Raw genomic sequence first — 19,180 nt, forward strand, 5'->3', positions numbered from 1 at the left:
TGATTAGCCTTAAGTGTGACAGGCTGTCTGTAAGAAAATAAACAAAATAAACTTAATGTTAAAACCTTGGGTAACCTTAATGTAATGACCTTGAAATGCATACTAAAGTGTATTTTGACAAACAGAGGGCGCTATCACTATATTTAGGCATGTGCACTTATTTGCTCAATTATTAGCACTGAAGAGACTTGGTTGCAGTAACGTTATATAAATGCTTCAAGAATATGTATGTACGTAGTGTGTTACGAACTTCGACTATTATTTCCATCGTAATAAATAAATGTCGTTTCAGACGTTTTTCACAACTACAGCACCGAGAGTCATGATTTTTAAAATGTACATTAGTTTACTAAAGTACATTCTCTAGCTCAGCCAAAATCAAAGTGTTTTAGGCATCGGACAAAATCTATTTTTTAGGTTCACACTTTACTAAGGAATAGTTTGTAATCAAACCCAGTTATGTCAATATCTTCTATGTCCCTATAAAGCTGTCATTAAACTTGAACATTGTTGCTCCTGAGGGATTCTGAAAAGCATAGCAATTATTCATGAAAAGCAAAAGAAGAATATTAAAGGCACAGCCCACCGGAGTTAGTGCTGATTAGATCCAGGCCAAATGCTCTTTCAATACGTGTCCTATGACATGTATATATATTCAGTAGTGTTAAGTTGTATTTCTGGGAAAACACACTCTTTCACACTTTTGGTTCATATATTTTTGAAATTTCTTTCATAGTTTAATAGCTCTATATTTTGGCTTGTTTCTGGACATACTATAAATTCTTTCAACTGTTTATATTAAGCATAAACGGAAATTATATTTGAATTCTGAACTGACTTCAACACTGCCCCCAAGTGACTTACATCAGTTAGTGTGGTAGATTCTCCAAAAGTGGCAGTGTTGAGGTCAACCAGAATTCAAATATAATTTCCATTTGTGCTTAGTATGACAGTTGAAAGACTTGGCAGTATGTTCAGAAACAAGCCCAAATTAAAGCTGTGTAAAAATGACAGAAATATATAAATAAAAAGGTGAACAAAGACCATTTAACACCACAGAATATTTATACTTGGCATATAAACTGGATCTAATCTGCATTAACTCCGGTGGACTGCGCCTTTAATGTTCAAAAGCAATATAACAAAATGGCAATCCCTTTTTCTTAACATTATTTACATTCACCTTCAAGGGAGGTTTGTCAATTAATTTATCTTATATCTAATATAATTTTTGTCCTAGTACTACATCACTAGCAACAACAATCTTCAGAGCAATAACATCCGCCGAAGACGCCGGTTGACCCTGTGAAAGCGCTCCGGTGAGTGTACCAAATTTGAGTAGCGTAGAAGTATAAATTTGCTTTCAATTTTTGTTATGTTGTGCTTTTCTCCTTTAAAGAAAATTGAATTCTTGATCTATCTATAAAATCCCCCTGCCAGAAGGCAACGGACCTCGGACATCACTGGTGAATGGATAATTGGCTATGACGGATATCTATCTTGAGCACACGGGACGAGACACCAAGTCTCTTTGTTCTATGACGCTTATAATAGAATAAAATAGGTAGGCATTAATGACTGAAACTATAACCTGTATGGCAGCTGAATAAAGCAATTTGCCCGTCTGACAGGACTCTTATGGGTAAAATAAAAAGCACTATGCGGAAGAGATCTTATATATTAGTATGGAGACGACAACGACCGCCTTGATTTTTTTATTGTCATTTCTCATATTTCATAAGTGTTGTTATAATCTGCATAACCTTTCGGGTATTATAACTCGTGTCTTTAAGGTATGCTAACGACGTGCTGTGAACGGATGGTTATACAATGTTATACTTAAGGGATCTGGAATGAGCGTTTTGAGCGTTTCGACAGTATTTTTTGTGGGACATGAGAGCACATCAGACATATCGAATTGCATTTTGAATACGAAGAATGTTGACTTTTGAAATTCGCAATGTAATACACATTTTATGGCAAATCATTAAAATTGATATTTTTGATATTTAACAGTACTCGAAGTAAACTTTATAAATCTGATGATTTATACTTGAAGTGTATGTAGGTGGGATGAAAAGCCGACGATCAATTGAAAATTTTGATCTTTCGTATTGAAGATATGGATTTTTTCCCCAAAACACCAAAAAAAATGTGGAATTTTGAAAAAAATCCATATCTTCAATACGAAAGGTCAAAATTTTCAATTGATCGTCGGCTTTTCATCCCAGCTACATACACTTTAAGAATATATCATTAGATTTATAAAATTGACTTCGAGGACTATTATATATCAAAATTGTGAAAAATGTCAAATTTTAATAATTTGTCATAATCTGCGTATTCAGAATGCAATTCGATATGTCTGATGTGCTCTCATGTCCCACAAAAAATACTGTCGAAACGCTTAAAACGCTCATTCCAGATCCTTTAAAGAACCGGAGATGGGCAACTGGCATTGGATCAGATGAAAAAAACATAATCCAATATCTCACTTGTTATATATCCACATCTCATCGCATACAAGAAACACACATGATGTAACTTGGCAAAGGTACAATCAGTTGTAGGTAAGCGTTATATGCAAACCAAAAACACCCAAAAAATGTGAAATTTATCGTATTTCGCTTAAGGGGGTACTACACCCCTGACCAATTTTGTGCCTATAAAATATGTATGATATAGGGGCAAGGACTACAACTACTGTACTGTAAATTCAGCAACTCAAGGCAAGTAGTTATTGATTTATTGATCAAATATTGGTTTTCCCTCATTTTTGACTGTAACTCCACAACTGTTGTCTGTGTTAAAATAACATTTCCAGTGCAGTAGTTGTAGTCCTTGCCCCTATAATATACATATCTTACTTGTCACCAATGCGCTATAATTTTTGAGAAATATACAAAAATAGGCACAAAATTGGGCAGGGGTGTAGTACCCCCTTAAATCGTGTTAAAAATTGCATTTTCCGTGATAGTGATTCCACAAATATATGTTTTGTTGCCACTGTGTTCCACATCATACGTTCTACTGGAGAAACACAAAAAAATGGAATATGTTTCTACATTTTGGCGAAAAAATCAAGTATATCGTATTTCGCCGAAATCTAGTTCAAATTGCATATCGCCATTTTTTAAATTAATGAATCCAGAAATTGAATTTTTTTCTTGCCAATGTGTTCCACATCATAAGATTTATTGGGCAAACACAAAAAAAGTGGAATTTATGTCCACATTTTGCGCGAAAAAATCAAGTATATCGTTTTTCGCCTAAATCGTGTTGAAATATTTTTCTATTGTTACCGATAAGAGGTACAGCTGTACAGTGGCGTGCGCAGCACATTGAACGTGGCGGGGCCAGGTTGTTCAGTTCCCCCGAGTGGCATGAATGGAGTCCCCTGGTGGGGGTCCATGGGGCAGCACCCCCGGAAGCTCTGGGGATTAGCGTTTCTAAAAGGCCAAGGAATCCTATTTTGAGGGGACAAATTTTGACGTTTTTGCACCGTCCCCCGAATTCACCCGAATGACCAACAAAAGTGTGGGGGGGGCATTGCTGTGCCCCCCTTGTGCACGCCACTGCAGGTGTAGAGCTTTTGTGACATCACGATAGTGGAGGAATATTATTGATTATTAGTCTAGCCAACCGACTGACACTGGCTCATTTGCATGGCAAAATGACCCGTCTCCTCCGCAGCCAATTTGGTTCCGCTCCATCGAAATCAAGCTGGTCACGGAGGAGACTACCCTCCTTTGTGTTTGTTCATTTGTGTATGGAGAGCCTTTCTTGGAGTCTATAATGACTTAGGCTACGCTCTCAGCTAGAGTCCGACGCTGCATTGTACTAGAAACACCTTTTCTGTGAAGAGCCAACCGGGAACACGTATTCATTTAAATATATATAGCATTAATTTAGTATCACCCTTGTGGCCCCAGTGCAGTGCAAAACCTTAATTCGTTCATTAAAAATAAATAAATTAAAAAAAAAACCACCTGTGCACCCAACGCACTGAATGGTCTATTGTTCTTTTGTGTCCGATTTGAGCGCTGACATATTTGGAAAATGTTGCCAATCAATATTCATGAGAGTGTACATTCAACGTCCAATTTTCGAAATTGGGTGACTTGTGCTTGGCAGGTGTAAAATACATCTGACTGGGTGTTTTAAATACGTAACGCATAAAGGCATTGACATAATCGAATGGCTGCCTATAGTGCTGTTAGTGTTATACATGTAAGGCCTACATTTATTTGTCATTCCTTTCTTTTCCTTTCTCTGTACTTATTCTTTCCTTGCTAAAGTATCACTCCCTCTTCTTTTGTCCCTTCCCTTCTTCATCCCCTCTTACTTTTTGTCCCCTCTCATTTCTATCATTTTCTTTACCTTTCTATTTATTTACTTCTATTTATTTATTTCTCTTCATTTCTTCCTCTTTCTCTCTTCCTCCCACTCCCCCTCTCATTCTTCATATCCCCTCCTCCACCTCTTCCTCCCTCATCCCCTCCCAAGACCTCTCACAGAAGGGCTGCCCCCCCCCCCTTCGGTACACCACTGTTTATGCCATTCTCCTTCTTAAAATAAAATAAAATGTCAATTTGTGAAACAACTTTTATATATGAGAAAGGTTTTTAACACAAGTCTCCACATACATTAAGGGCTGGGGTATGAACGTTTGGACAGTATTTATTTTGGGACATCAGAGCACATCAGACATATCGAATTGATTTTTTGAAATTCGCAATTTAATACACATTTTATGGCAAATCATTAAAAATTGATATTTTTGATATTTAACAGTACTTGAAGTAAACTTAATAAATATGATGATTTATACTTAAAGTGTATATAGGTGGGATGAAAAGCCGACGATCAATTGAAAATTTTGACCTTTCGTATTGAAGATATGGATTTTTCCCAAAACACCAAAAAAATTAGGTCTTTTTGGGAAAAAATCCATATCTTCAATATGAAAGGTCAAAATTTTCAATTCCTCCCTGCTACATACACTTTAAGAATATATCATTAGATTTATATAATTTACTTCGAGGACTGTTATATATCAAAATTTGAAAAATATCAAATTTTTATAATTTGTCATAAAATTTGTATTATATTGTGATTTTCAAAAAATGAAAATTATTTGATATCAGAAAGACATGCTTCGTATTCAGAATGCAATTCGATAGGTCTGAGGTGCTCTCATGTCCCACAAAAAATACTGTCGAAACGCAATAAACGCTCATTTTAGATCCCTTAATGACAGCCAGTGAAAAAATTGCACTGACCATCCAGGATGGATATATAGGCCTATACCGGTATACTTATTATATGTTACATGTATAGCTATACCATTTAATATACAGTACTACATGTATAGACATGCGGACATGCGACATGACAGCCTTGATGTGTAATCATTCAGCAAGCGCATTCAATTTATTTAAATGAAGCACCTAAAGCCAGCGGGGTGACAACGAACTGTACATCAGCGGCTAATGTGTGCCTTTTGTGCTTACGGCTACTCAATCACACCCTTGGGTTTTATGGTAACAATAGGTACTTTTCGTTCTAGTAAGCGCTTTCACGCGACTTTCAATTGATCACTTATTGACAGTAGCCTGCTAGGTAAAGCGTTAATACACTGTCAGGTCAGCTTACCGATTTAATGGCGGAAGCCCTTTGTCATGTCCCGAACAAAAGGTACCTTTTCAATGAATAGCTTGTCAGATTTCAAATCGGCACAAGTGAACAATGCGTTACATAATTTATTGCTGCTCCATGTGTGCACCTATAAAATGGGCACAGAAATTTGTCTCAAATATGAATGGATTTTAAGAAACATACGGGAAATGATGAACCATTGACCTGACGCCATGATACTAGGATCTATTAGTCGTTTTATATACAATGTATATACCGTATTGTCATAATACCAATATTTGTCATAATATAATAATGAGTAATATTTAGCATCGTTATGATATTCAGGTTTTTTGTACATCTCATATAACATGTCACGTAGTTGTTTCGGATGGAAAACACTCCTGAGGATGAGGAAACACCAGCACTAGCACTCAAAAGCGATTGGTTTACAAAATGCTGGCTGGCCCTGGGAAAGACGCTAGAGGAAACGAAAGATAGAGAAAGTAACCATTTTAGTCTTGCCCGATAAAGCAGGAGACTTTTGAAACACATTGAGGGGGTCCTTCTCAACAAATATTACAATATAAAGTCTGCACAAAAAGTAACGCAGCTGTTTTAAATACGCCTATATCTTCAGAACTAATATTTTTTTCCACATTATTTCTACATAAAAAGAAGGATGATTTATTTACGCGCATTTTGATACCCCGTTTGTCAAATGTCGTTCAATATGAATAACAGTGCTTTTAAATGTTGCCGTTTACAGCGAACAATGGTTATTACGCAAGCATTGTGGGACGTAAAATCCTCCATTTATCTTCGTGCTGACTTCAAATCAATATAAATAGCTGCAACTTATCAATTCGGGTATTTTTCTTTAAAAACACTGCTGTGTTGTAAATATTGAACGAAATTGGACAAATTGGGTATCAAAATGCGCGTAAATAAATCATCATTCTTTCTATGTTGAAATATTGTGAACACACAAAATACATCTGACGCTATAGGCGAATTTATAACAGCTGCGTTACTTTTTATGCAGTTTTTGGCTTAAATTATCTGCGCCAGTGGTAGTAGTGAAGTGAACTGATACTGATGTCTACTATGAGCAGCAGTGTTTTGGTACTTTGTCAAAAGCACTAGAAATAGACAGATATCGTCACTGGGCGGGAAAAACCTCATATGTACTTTTTGCCCTTGAACATGGATGAAGCAAACCATTCAATATAAAGTCTATACCTAGAAGGCTTTATCCATGTTCAAGGGCCAAAAGTAAATATGAGGTGTTTCCTGCATGTACTTTTGGCACTTGAACATGGATGAAGCAACCTCTTCAATATAAAGTTTACACCTACAAGGCTTTATCCATGTTCAAGGGCCAAAAGTGCATATGAGGTTTTTCCCGCCCAGTGACGATATGCAAGTTGCATTCACCGTCATCTCTTTTTCCTTTTCTCTTAACATGATCAATACACTGTGCAATCACAATTCAAATATCAATTTTGAAAAATCATCTACATTATTCTGGATATAAATTAAACTACAAATTAGGTGTAACATTTCAATCTATCATACATTTATGAATACTCTCCCTTTTGATAAATATTAAAGTATTAAAACTTAAAAAAAGTATTAAAAGTTCATGTCACTTCAGCCATAGCATTCTAGTGGCCCTAGGGTATATATGACTTTTTCGCCATGACCCCCTGTTTCTCCGAGACGCAATTGCTTCACAGGAAGCGTACTTTTGTCTGTCAAATCTCCTTCATCTTCATTCCATTGAATAAGGTTCCAGTCACAATCACATTTATGTATGCCGCAGCCTGTACGAAAAGGGAGAGGAAGCTTTAATCTTTTTACTTCATAATCCATATCAAAGGAAAGAATTGCAAATGAAATATTGATCGGTACGATTAAAACTTTACTCATGAAGATAAGAACTTATAGACCTTTTCAAATCAAGATCGGAAAAGATCGGAAAACCGCAGTATTTATTCAGTAAGCTAGGGGGTCAAATTGGTGCACAAGTGAAATCACGCGCTCTTTTGAGTGAAAATACAACATATTTAGCCAAAATCAACATGAGTCATCACAGAGAAATATTTTCTAAATGAATTGAACTAACACTTCCACTATTTGGCACTTCACAATGTGACAGTAAAAGAAAGACAAATGCAGATGTTTGTCGTCTGCGGCACATTTGATTGGTCTTCGTGGTCTTCACATAAATATCAATCTCCTTTTGCACAAGACATATACCCAACGCTTGACCATGTCTTTCATGCAGATTTGTGTTCAAACATAATAGTTGCGTTTGCGTCATCGTCGATCGATGACCCGGAATTGTAAACGGGGTCATCCATAGCAAACTTCAGTCAACAAGCTCGTAAATATCATGTGACGGATCAGACCGTAAGTTGTTTTACGAATTCCTAAAGTGTACAGTAATGTTGGCAAAATCAAATTCCTTTACAAAATTATATCCAGTTATCATTGACAGGCTACTGAACCTTTCAATAATATTATAATTATTACAATCAAATTGTATATTCTTCTTTAATACCTTGAACTTGCCCGCACGGACATCCAGAGGTTCCTGTTGGCGTTCCCCAGTTTTCCATCTTCTGGCCATCTCTAGAAACCCACCAAGAGTACAAGAATCCATTAGCCCACATTGCAGCCGCCCAGCACCGCAATTTAATTCGCTGCTTACAATTAGCCGAGATATCAGTCAGTGCAACTATTTGAGGCAGGCTGATTTCATACGTTATGTCAAGAACGTAACTACCAGGAGATTCATGACCTGAAACTTCTTGTGTGGTCTCTTTGTCGTGGTGGACTCTAGTTGTGCCTGTTGAAACAAGCAAAGAAAGAAATAATTATTGCCATTAGTACCGGGTAATTGCTCACTTTTGTATATTAATCAATAATAATGGATCGAAGGTAACAGTTCGAATCCGGCCAGATACATTGGTTTTTTGTTTTTTGTTTTTTTTTTATTTTAAAAAAAAATTCAATGTTACACATCTGTTTGACCTCACAATAAAACCTCATTTGAACCCATCTCGATCTCAGTCAGTGTTGCCGATGCCTTATATAAGCATTGAAAGCACAAAATCGTGGCGAATCAACAACCGACCTCCCAGTCCGCGCCAAATGTCCTCGGGTTTAAAAAATGCTACGTTTAGCCAACGGAGGAACACTTTATTGATAAACCATCCAATTCCTATTGATGTAGCTTGATGTAACACTGAACTAGCAGAATTTGGCGCCTTAACCGCGGTGTTGGCAATAAAATACCTTATTGTATAGCCTTTGTTCTCGATCGATCGATCAAGGTCTCAGTTGTAAAAATAACAAGCACTCCATGTTCATATAAGCCAAGCATTTAACACATGAATGTTATTTTCATAGGCCTATTGGCAGGAAGACGATTGAATACGGTTTCACCAGAATATGGCAGATGGAATGTGTTTCATAGAACCCTATACATAAACGGAGGTATACGCCGAAGCCCGGGTTAAGAGGTCAAATGTTTTATTGAATAGCAATGTTGTCTTCTAACAGACGTGGTAAATGTGCGCTAGCTGCCCTGGGTAAAGATTAAAATGTGTTCATCCTATCAACCCAGAGAACTAAAAATAACAATTTCATAACAACGGATCACTCTATTCATATTGATGGATTTAGTAACAGGTTGTTAGTAAACTACTAAGTCATACCATTTACACAATTGATTTCAAATTGTTCCACACCATATCTGGGACCATCAGGATCAATCTTGTATTTCCCGTCCATTATAAAACCAGCCCATTTCCACTCTTGACAGGTTCGATCTGAACATGATATAAATATAATATAATAATGCTTCAAGTATAAATAATGTACAAATGTTATCTTAAAATATTTTGACACCCTATTCCTATGTTTGACTATTATTGTTAGTGTTATTAGTGTTCAATATCCATTGGAAACAACACATCAGTAATTTTAATGGTTTCGCGCTATATCTCTTAAAAGAGATGTATTCACTTCTTGCATGGTCATATAACATTGTGTAAAGTGACGCAATTCTTTCTTTCATGTCTACTACCAGTTTGAGGCTCTACCCAATATGGCGGAACCATAATATATATGCAAGGGGTGAATTGGGACCTTTAAAGACTCTAAGCAGAGATATAGCGCGAAACCATTGCCAACAAGCATGAAATCTGGTAGACATGGTAGACCTTACATATAAACGTACTTAAACATTACAGGACCTGGAAACTGCGACGCTGGAACAACACCTGCAATGATATAAGCAAGTAACTAAGTAAAGGACACATTTGTAAATACTAATCATGATAATGAAAGGATGTGAGAGTATACTTACAAGATGGAATTGGTTGTGTAGTGGTATTATCCGTTATGGTTACATTCGTTGTCGCATCTGAAAATTGTGAAGTGTGTGTTGCGAAAGCTGTGCTGGACACTCGATTCGAAGTTACCATAAATTGGGACGTCAAAGGTGGTGTAGAGGTTTGATCTGGTGTCATCGTGTCAGAACTTGCCAATTGTGTAGTAGAAGGGTGTGTAGAGATCTGGACTGGTGTCATCGCGTCAGAACTTGCAAATTCTGTAGTAGGAGGTTGTGTAGAGATCTGGACTGGTGTCATCGCGTCTGAACTTGTCAATTGTGTAGTAGGAGGCTGTGTAGAGAACTGGACTGGTGTCATCGCGTCTGCACTTGTCAATTGTGTAGCAGAAGGTTGTCTAGAGGTCTGGTCTGGTGTTATCATGTCTGAGCGTGCAAATTGTGTAGTCGAAGATTGTCGAGAAGTCTGGTCTGGTAACATCGTGTCTGAGCTTACCAATTGTGTAGCAGAAGGTTGTATAGAGGTTTTGTCTGGTAAAATCACAATTGTGCCACTTTTTACTAGGGAAGAGGTATGTATATTGTAAATCAATGATAGGTTGATGGGTCTAATGCACCCCCCCCCCCTTCGGGGCTCGTGCATTACCAGCATTAGACGCATCAACATCAGCGCGTGTGCATTATTTTGTCTAATTTCTGTATTTCTCTCCCAACAAGTAATACGCGTTCATTAACCTATAGGTGTGCAATATTTGTTTGTCTTTTAACATGTCTCGAGTGACAAAGAGAACAGTATTTACCATGATAATATCATTGACATGCACATGTATTTAATTTTACAGCAGAATGTGAAATATTTATTTATCTGTTAATCTGTTTTAAGTGAAAAAAGAGAATCATTATTCCTGTATCATGATAAAACAGTAAAACGATTTTTTATTGTTGTGTAATTGATGCATTCTTTTGATTTGACGAAAGAACTCTTGATAAACTTGATGCTATCATTGATTTACATGTACATTGTACAGCCCTCTTCCCTAGTAAAAGTGGCACAATTGTGATTTTACACTTTTGTTGTTGACTAAATATATCTCGAGATTAAAACAAGCACATTGAGCAGAACAAACGGCATTTGAGAGCTAAGATTACGCCCTTGTCGTTGATGTAAGCATTATGTCACATCGGCATTTTCTAGTTGCCAAAGAGGGCGCTTTTCACTTGTATAAGGCCCCAAAAAGAAAATCTGTCTCAGCCACCCGCTTTTAGTTAATTTTGAATAATTTGCCCTAAATTGTTGTATTGTATCGTGAATTTCAAAAAATTATTTGGGTGACCAGGGTCTGGGGTGACCGGCCTTAAGCGATGATACCAAACCTAGAGCAAACTCTATTGTAAAAAAAAATAATATCTGCCATGAGAGAGTAATAAATATTATTGTTTTGGCAGAGACCTGCGCACTAGCCTCCCAGTGATGGTGATGGTGTTTGAAAATAACAAAGGATAAACAGCTATCAAACAGGTTAAAGCAGTAACAATTGGAAATTACCTATGCAGTTCAAATCATAATGATCCCTGATCTCGTCGATATTGTCACCAACCAATGGTTTCTCAACATACACTGGTGCGTCTGCATTGAACCCTCCATATCTGACCTTTGTACAGCGGCATAAGTCAGAACAAGGCAGAACATGTCGTAAATCATTATCCTGGTTTTTCTCTTGACCAACTTCACACGTATAATGTGCTCGAACAAGAATCATGTTTTCTGAAAGTGAAAAGATTTTGAAGATTTCACTAATACCCAAATAAGGTCTCTCGAGGGCTCTCGTCTCGATCTGCAGTGGTTTTATATTATGCCAATACTGATAAACAATATTAAAAACCAACAAAATTGGGCAGATTTTGTGCCAGGTATTAAATGTTGGCCTGAATCTAAGCATCTGGCGAGATTGAGAAAGATATAGGTCTTTATTCAGAATTTTAATGTATTTCTCAAGTCGCCAGTTTCTAGGTAAAATCACGAGTGGTATTATTCTGAAATGAGGTGAACAAAGTTTATAGTCTTTGTGGTCCAGTAGCTCGAACATTCAATGGTCATATAATTTTTTTTTTTTTTTTTTCGTGTAGTATTTCTTTTTGTTTGTTTACCATGTTTACTTGCTTATTTGTTTGTTTCTGAGTCGCTTTGTAAGGTAGGTAGAGCCATTCGAATAGAGCTCATTTTGTACACAAAGTATTTTATTACTAGTGTGCTACTACGCAAAAGGTGCAATGGTTATGAGTTCCGCCAAAAGGCATGATATATCCCCTTTTATTTGACACATTTTCCTCCTCGAAGTTAGAGGTTTATAATAAATAAAACTTTTACTGTAAATTGTGAAAAAATAGGCCCTCGAATTGAAATGTCGGGGTGGGAATGGGATGTGTGGGGTGTGAGGGGGTGGGGTGGGGGCAGGTGGTGTGTGTGTGGGGGGGGGTGGGGGTGTGTATGTGCAGATCTTACCTGACAGAACACAGATCAGTTGCACTATCAGCACAACGTACTGATTATCCACGTGCGACACCCACATGATTTAAGAGCTGAAACAGAAGGGGGAAAGTTCTTATTAATGCAAATGACAAAATGTGGGTAGGAGCGCCCACGGTACGCCACTGCAAATTGCACCATATTCCATTTCACATGCATTCATTTCCCACAAGCTCATACAAAAACATATCAAAAGTCCCGGAAATTCAACTTAGTAAGTGGAACAGTGCCTAATTTGCATAAATTCAAAATGGCCGCTTATACAGGGGTGAAATTTTAAATTTGGTCAAAGATCTGTTTAAAATACATACCACTGTATTTCTCTAATCGTAAGGATTCAGAAAAAATAAAGATTGACATGTCTCAGACGTATTGTGCACTTTTTGAATTATAGGCAAAAAAGGTCAAAGGTCAAACTTTTGGCTTATAGGGGTCCTCATTTGAAAAATGCTCCGATTATAATTAAAATGGTGTCAAATTGTATTAAATTTTGTCCAGGGCCTGTGCTTTTAAATCTCCTGCCACTTCACAATAAGGCTATTGGACAGTAGAATAACGGAATATGGAATAACTATAAACCGGTCCATGCGATTTAGTCGCGAACTGAAGCGACAATGTACGACGTATGAACACTTTGCAAAGAATATCCCCAGCTGAGACTAAGTTCAGTTCACATTGAGAGCCCTTGAAACGATGAAACCAATCGATATTGAATCGAGTTAATAACAGAGTTTCAGTTATGAAGTGTTGCATTGAACTTTTACCAGCGAAATATGGAACAATACTAACACAAGATACCAATCGTGAGTATGATAGAAACCACAGAGCAAGGCTTGTGTTTGGCCTTCTTACGTGTTTCGTGGCGAGACGTTGAAGAGGTAATCTTATAACCAAGGAATTTATGCTCAAAAATTCCGTAACATCAATTGCGTAGATATGATATGTATGAGCAGAACCCAGCACTAAACTGGACGCAAATTTGGTTTTCGTCGCTGGCAGAGTGGTTGTAGAAGTCTTTTTCGTTAAAAAAAAAAGTGGGACAATTTGTGAATTTTGATTGACAAAATAGCAAGTAGAAATAGACGTTTCCGAGCTTGGAAGATCACTTCGAATTGTCTGCATTAACGAGATTCATTAAGGCATATGCCTTCTCCAAAGTTGAGAGTAAGTACCAGAATTATTTATTTGGAGTTTTCAACACACCAAGGCAAAGTTAGAGGGAAATCGGCTAACGGGAAATGTATGAAGTCTCGTGTCTGCACAAAAGGTTGAGCTAAAATGCAACATCAAATATACCAGCCTAATTTTCATAATTTCCTATGGGCAAAGGGGCTAAAATATAAAACTGGAGAGTTTACTGATTCACACGTTTTTACCTGTGATCAATATTTCTAGGCAGAAATTCACAGTCAACATAGGAGGCTCCTCCCACTTTGGCCATTTTTTCCCAAACCTTACCAGAACCCTCAATAAATGTTTTCATTTTGCGAAGAAAGTGAATTTTAAAGTAAAAAGGTCTACTTCATAATTTTGCTGATTTCAACACGTACCGATCGGTCCCTGCACTTAATATAATTAAATGACTAAATTAGCCTTTGATAACAATAGTAAGCTAGTGATTACCATTTTGAATGCAATTAATCATGTTAATAAGCAAACTCGCTGTAGGCTTAAAATTTCCCTAGGACCAGGAAAGCAATAACAAAGCAGCAGGCCTGAATGCACGAGTGAGCAAACGGCAACCCTGGGAGCACTTACACTAATAATAACTGTAGAAAATACAGTAGATATCATAAAAAGCGCAATAACAAGCCATACATAAATTAACCAGTAGGTTGACCGTGTTTAGCGAGTCCGATTATCCGGTATTAAACGTATAATAGCGTATAAGTACTGCGAAATCAATAATTGCTGTATATTCTTACTCTGAAACAAACAAGACCATCAACATGATCAATTAGAAGGGGAAATTATGAATAATACTACTATCAATCTTAAACAAAATACACAAAGGCAAATGTAGCTCCATAAAGAGAAAAGTTACATAATACTAATATGTTTTAAGGGGGTACTACACCCCTCGATAAATTTGTGTCTATTTTTGCATTTTTCTCAAAAACTAATAACACAGTGGTAACAAAAGTTATGTATATTATACGGGCTAGGAATCCAATTACTACAGTGGAATTTCAGTGACCCAAGACAAGCGATTTGTTATTTATGATCAGAAATAAGGTACCGCTAGGATGTACCTCGTTTCCTATCATATATATACTGAACCGCTTGTCTTGAGTCACTGAAATTTCAGTGTAGTAATTGGATTCCTTGCCCCAATAATATACATTTATATAACTTTTGTTACTAGTGTGTTATTATTTTTTGAGAAAAATTCAAAAATAGTCACAAATTTACCACAGGGGTGTAGTACCCCCTTAACATATGTTTTGTTTACAAAATGCACTTCAAGATTTAGACCACAACAGTAAAATACTCACTCTTTCCCAACAATGTATTCCATTTAAATTGGTTGGTTATGCAGAGATGGATGCGAAATTAATGTTCATGTGTTAAACAAAGACAAGAGGACTCAAATGAAATATCAACGCGACTGGTATCCGTTGCTACCAACAACACACGCATGGGAAATTTCTTTCAATCGTCTAAAGAGGTACTACTTTGTAGTCTAATAACCGCTGGTAAAATTAATTTGATACTTGGTCGGCAAAAATGACGTCCACGCCATCTTTGTTCATTAACGGATGAGATCATTTGTTCAAAATTTATGGTGCAAATGAAGGAGAATTAAGGGATCTAGAATGAGCGTTTTGAGCGTTTCGACAGTTTTTGTTGGACATGAGAGCACATCAGACATATCGAATTGCATTCTGAATACGTAGAATGTCTTTCTGATATCAAATAATTTTCATTTTTTGAAATTCATGATATAATACAAATTTTATGACAAATGATTAAAATTTGATATTTTTTCACATTTTTGATATATAACAGTCCTCGAAGTAAATTTTATAAATCTAATGGTATATTCTTAAAGTGTATGTAGCTGGAAGGAAAAGCCGACGATCAATTGAAATTTTGACCTTTCATATTGAAGATATGGATTTTTTCTCAAAAAGACCTAATTTTTTTTTTTTTTTTTTTTTTGGGAAAAAAAATCCATATCTTCAATACGAAAGGTCAAAATTTTCAATTGATCGTCGGCATTTCATCCCACCTACATATACTTAAAGTATAAGTCATCAGGTTTGTAAAGTTTAATTCGAGTACATCAAAAATATCAATTTTTAATCATTTGCCATAAAATGTGTATTACATTGCAAATTTCAAAAAATCAAAATTATTTGATATCAGAAGGACATTCTTCGTATTCAGAATGCAATTCGATATATGAGACGTGTCATGTCAAAAGGAGACACTTTTGGGCAGAATCGTAAATGGAGAAATAGTCAAAAATCTGCCGGGGGTGATTTTTTTCACAATTTCGGTTTGTTGCGAATTTGTGATGTTATTAATGTTACAAATATTGTCTGATAGTTTCAGACCCGAATATAACTGGCATCTTGTATTTTTTGAGACATTTTTCAAGGTAATTCCTACTCTCAACACTGTCAATAATATTTTCAAAGGCCGATATCTTAATTTCCAATTTTATAATACCATAACTTACGAACTCAATATCTTCGCTTAGGAATGTCAGATTAAATTGGGGAAAACGGCATTGTGGAGCAAAATATCTCTCTCTTTAAGATATGTAAAAACCTCAAAATTTATAACCTGTCCAAAAGTATCTCCTTTTGACATGACATCTGATGTGCTCTAATGTCCCACAATACCCCATCCCTTGAACAAAACACACACAGGCAAATGTAGCTCCATAAAAGAGAAAAGTTGCATAATACTAATATGTTTTAACATAATGTTTTGTTTACAAAATGCACTTCAAGATTTAGACCACAACAGTAAAATACTCACCCTTTCCCAACAATGTATTCCATTTACATTGGTTGGTTATGCAGAGATGGATGTGAAATTAATGTTCATGTGTTAAGCAAAGACAAGAGGACTCAAATGAAATATCAACGCGACTGGTATCCGTTGCTACCAACAACACACGCATGGGAAATTTCTTTCAATCATCTAATGAGGTACTGCTATATGTAATATATAGCTTTGTAGTCTAATAACCGCTGGTAAAATCAATTTGATACTTGGTCGGCAAAAATGACGTCCACATCATCTTTGTTCATTAACAGATGAGATTATTTTTTCAAAAAATTAGATTTTAGGTACAAAATTTATGGTGCAAATGAAGGAGAATTAAGGTGGTACTACACCCCTGGCCAAATTTGTGCCTATTTTTGCATTTTTCTCAAAAATTATAGCGCATTGGTGATAAGTAAGATATGTATATTATAGGGGCAAGGACTACAACTTTATACTGCACTGAAAATTTTATTTCAGCACAGACAACAGTTGTGGAGTTACAGTCAAAAATGAGGGAAAACCAATATTTGATCAATAAATCAATAACTACTTGTCTTGAGTCACTGAAATTCCAGTGTAGTAACTGGATTCCTTGCCCCTATAATATACATAACTTTTGATACCAGTGTTTTATTAGTTTTTGAGAAAAATGCAACAATAGTCACAAATTTATCAAGGGGTGTAGTACCGCCTTAAGCTCTACAGATTAAATTATTATAGTAAGCTCATGGGAAACTCTTAAAATAGGCTTGTATATTCAATGGTGCATTTTGGTTCACGTTTTGTTTTTTGGAAGGCATGATTACAGGCATTTCACGAGGGTCGGTTTGCCTATAATTTCGCGTAGCTGTGTCAGACACCCTAAAGAAATAATTACGGTGTTTATTTGTTATTTTGGTGAACATCGTATACCTTTATGAACCTTATCAATGCAGACAATTCAACGTGATTTTACACGCTCGAAAACGTCTATTTCCATTTGGTATTTTGTCAATCTAAAATTACAAATTGTCCCACTTTATTTTTTTAACGAAAAAGACGATTAAAATGTCAAAATACCTGCATTTAAGGAACGGATTTCTCAATATTTTTACCCATTGTTTTACAGAGCTTTTGATTAAAAACGTGTTTACATGGTTACAGGCGGAATACTATAATCTTTACTTACGATCGGCTAGTCCAATTCGATAACATTTGCATTACAATAAGTTACCACAGACCGAGTGACGAACTATAATGAGCTGTGACATCATCACCCAATTTACATATCGCCGTCCACAGCCAATACAATTGAAGCACCATTGACCTGTTTGCCAACTACTAATATTCATGAGAACCGCATACACTGCCACGAGAGGATCGTTATGGATAAAATGCATTTTTACTTTTCGTGGTATCTCATATCGTGTAAATGGTATACTTAGCCTGAGCCGCTCGGCCTATCTCGAACAAAATCGCCATGCGTAACTGTTGAAAAACGAGGATTCGCCGTACTATCACGGCAATTTTTGACACGAAGATATAGGGGTGATGACGCTGTGCGTGATAACCTTTGCTATGATATTATGAGTAGAAGTGGTCCGAGTTTACAGGCGAATTATTTGTTAAAATTCACGCCTGCATTCTATGAATGTGTTTTCTATAAACTGCTTTGATTGAGACACGGTGATAAATTTTTATCTTTATCCATGTTAAATCAGTCAAAATCGAAAATCTTAGAAGACCAAATTTCACGCCCGATTTTAACACCAGGATTTTAAAAAATACAATATCAAGCATCATTGGTTTTTCAGATAAAACTATTGTTTTTCATTTGACCGAGAAAATTTATTTTAAAGTGAAAAGGAGTAGCTCCATACTGCAGTTACTGTCCGTTTTCCTATACACAATACACAGTGCTCTTACCATTGACGCGTGACCTCTACAAATAGCTTACGTTAGAAGTATGGGCCTAGAAGCCTAGTTAACGTCGCTGTGTGAAAAATAACCGGCCAATATTAAAAGTACTCTTCTAAAATTCTAGAAAATATAGTTTTGTAACATGTCCTAAATTTTTAGCTAATTTAGATGTTTGGAAATATGCGTACTTTGGTGTTTTAGTGTATGTTATAGGTAATAGTACATTGCCTAGTTAACGTCGCTGTGTGAAAAATAACCGGCCAATATTAAAAGTACTCTTCTAAAATTCTAGAAAATATAGTTTTGTAACATGTCCTACATTTTTAGCTAATTTAGATGTTTGGAAATATTCGTACTTTGGTGTTTTAGGAAGGATATGTAAACGACAGATAACACCAAAAAATATGAAGAAATTATTTCCAAACCGTGTTAAGTCAACAATCATTATGTTGCTCATTTTCAAGAATGCTGGTTAACAAAAAGCAGACCATTGTCTCATTTCGTGAACAAAGGTCCACATACCATTGTTTCCTTGCGTTTCCTTTATAATCGGTTACCCAACCAACTGAAGCTACAATACCAGCTCATTGCGATACCGCACATATAAAACAGACACATGTGTACAACCAGAGAAGATCTGATTTAATCAGTTGAGCTGTTTTCAATGAGTGTTATCTTGGTTTAATAGCTTTTAATGGGGTTTAAGTCCTGCAAAGGTCGTGGTGAATTCTACTGTGGATATGACTGCATCATGC

At 36.2% G+C, this 19,180-nt stretch overlaps 1 protein-coding gene across 1 annotated transcript; it reads right to left on the minus strand.

The window, feature by feature from the left end:
* Positions 1 to 7,246: 7,246 nt before the first annotated feature.
* On the minus strand, positions 7,247 to 12,577 carry LOC140154556 (uncharacterized). The gene is made up of 6 exons (XM_072177122.1): positions 12,501 to 12,577; positions 11,544 to 11,762; positions 10,016 to 10,528; positions 9,363 to 9,476; positions 8,204 to 8,491; positions 7,247 to 7,463 (listed from the first exon to the last, which is right to left on the minus strand). The coding sequence occupies exons 1-6, from the start codon at positions 12,565 to 12,567 to the stop codon at positions 7,291 to 7,293; spliced, it is 1,374 nt and encodes a 457-aa protein (XP_072033223.1). The 5' UTR covers positions 12,568 to 12,577; the 3' UTR covers positions 7,247 to 7,290.
* Positions 12,578 to 19,180: the final 6,603 nt, after the last annotated feature.

Source organism: Amphiura filiformis, chromosome 6, assembly GCF_039555335.1.
Source record: "Amphiura filiformis chromosome 6, Afil_fr2py, whole genome shotgun sequence".
Classification (NCBI taxonomy): domain Eukaryota; kingdom Metazoa; phylum Echinodermata; class Ophiuroidea; order Amphilepidida; family Amphiuridae; genus Amphiura; species Amphiura filiformis.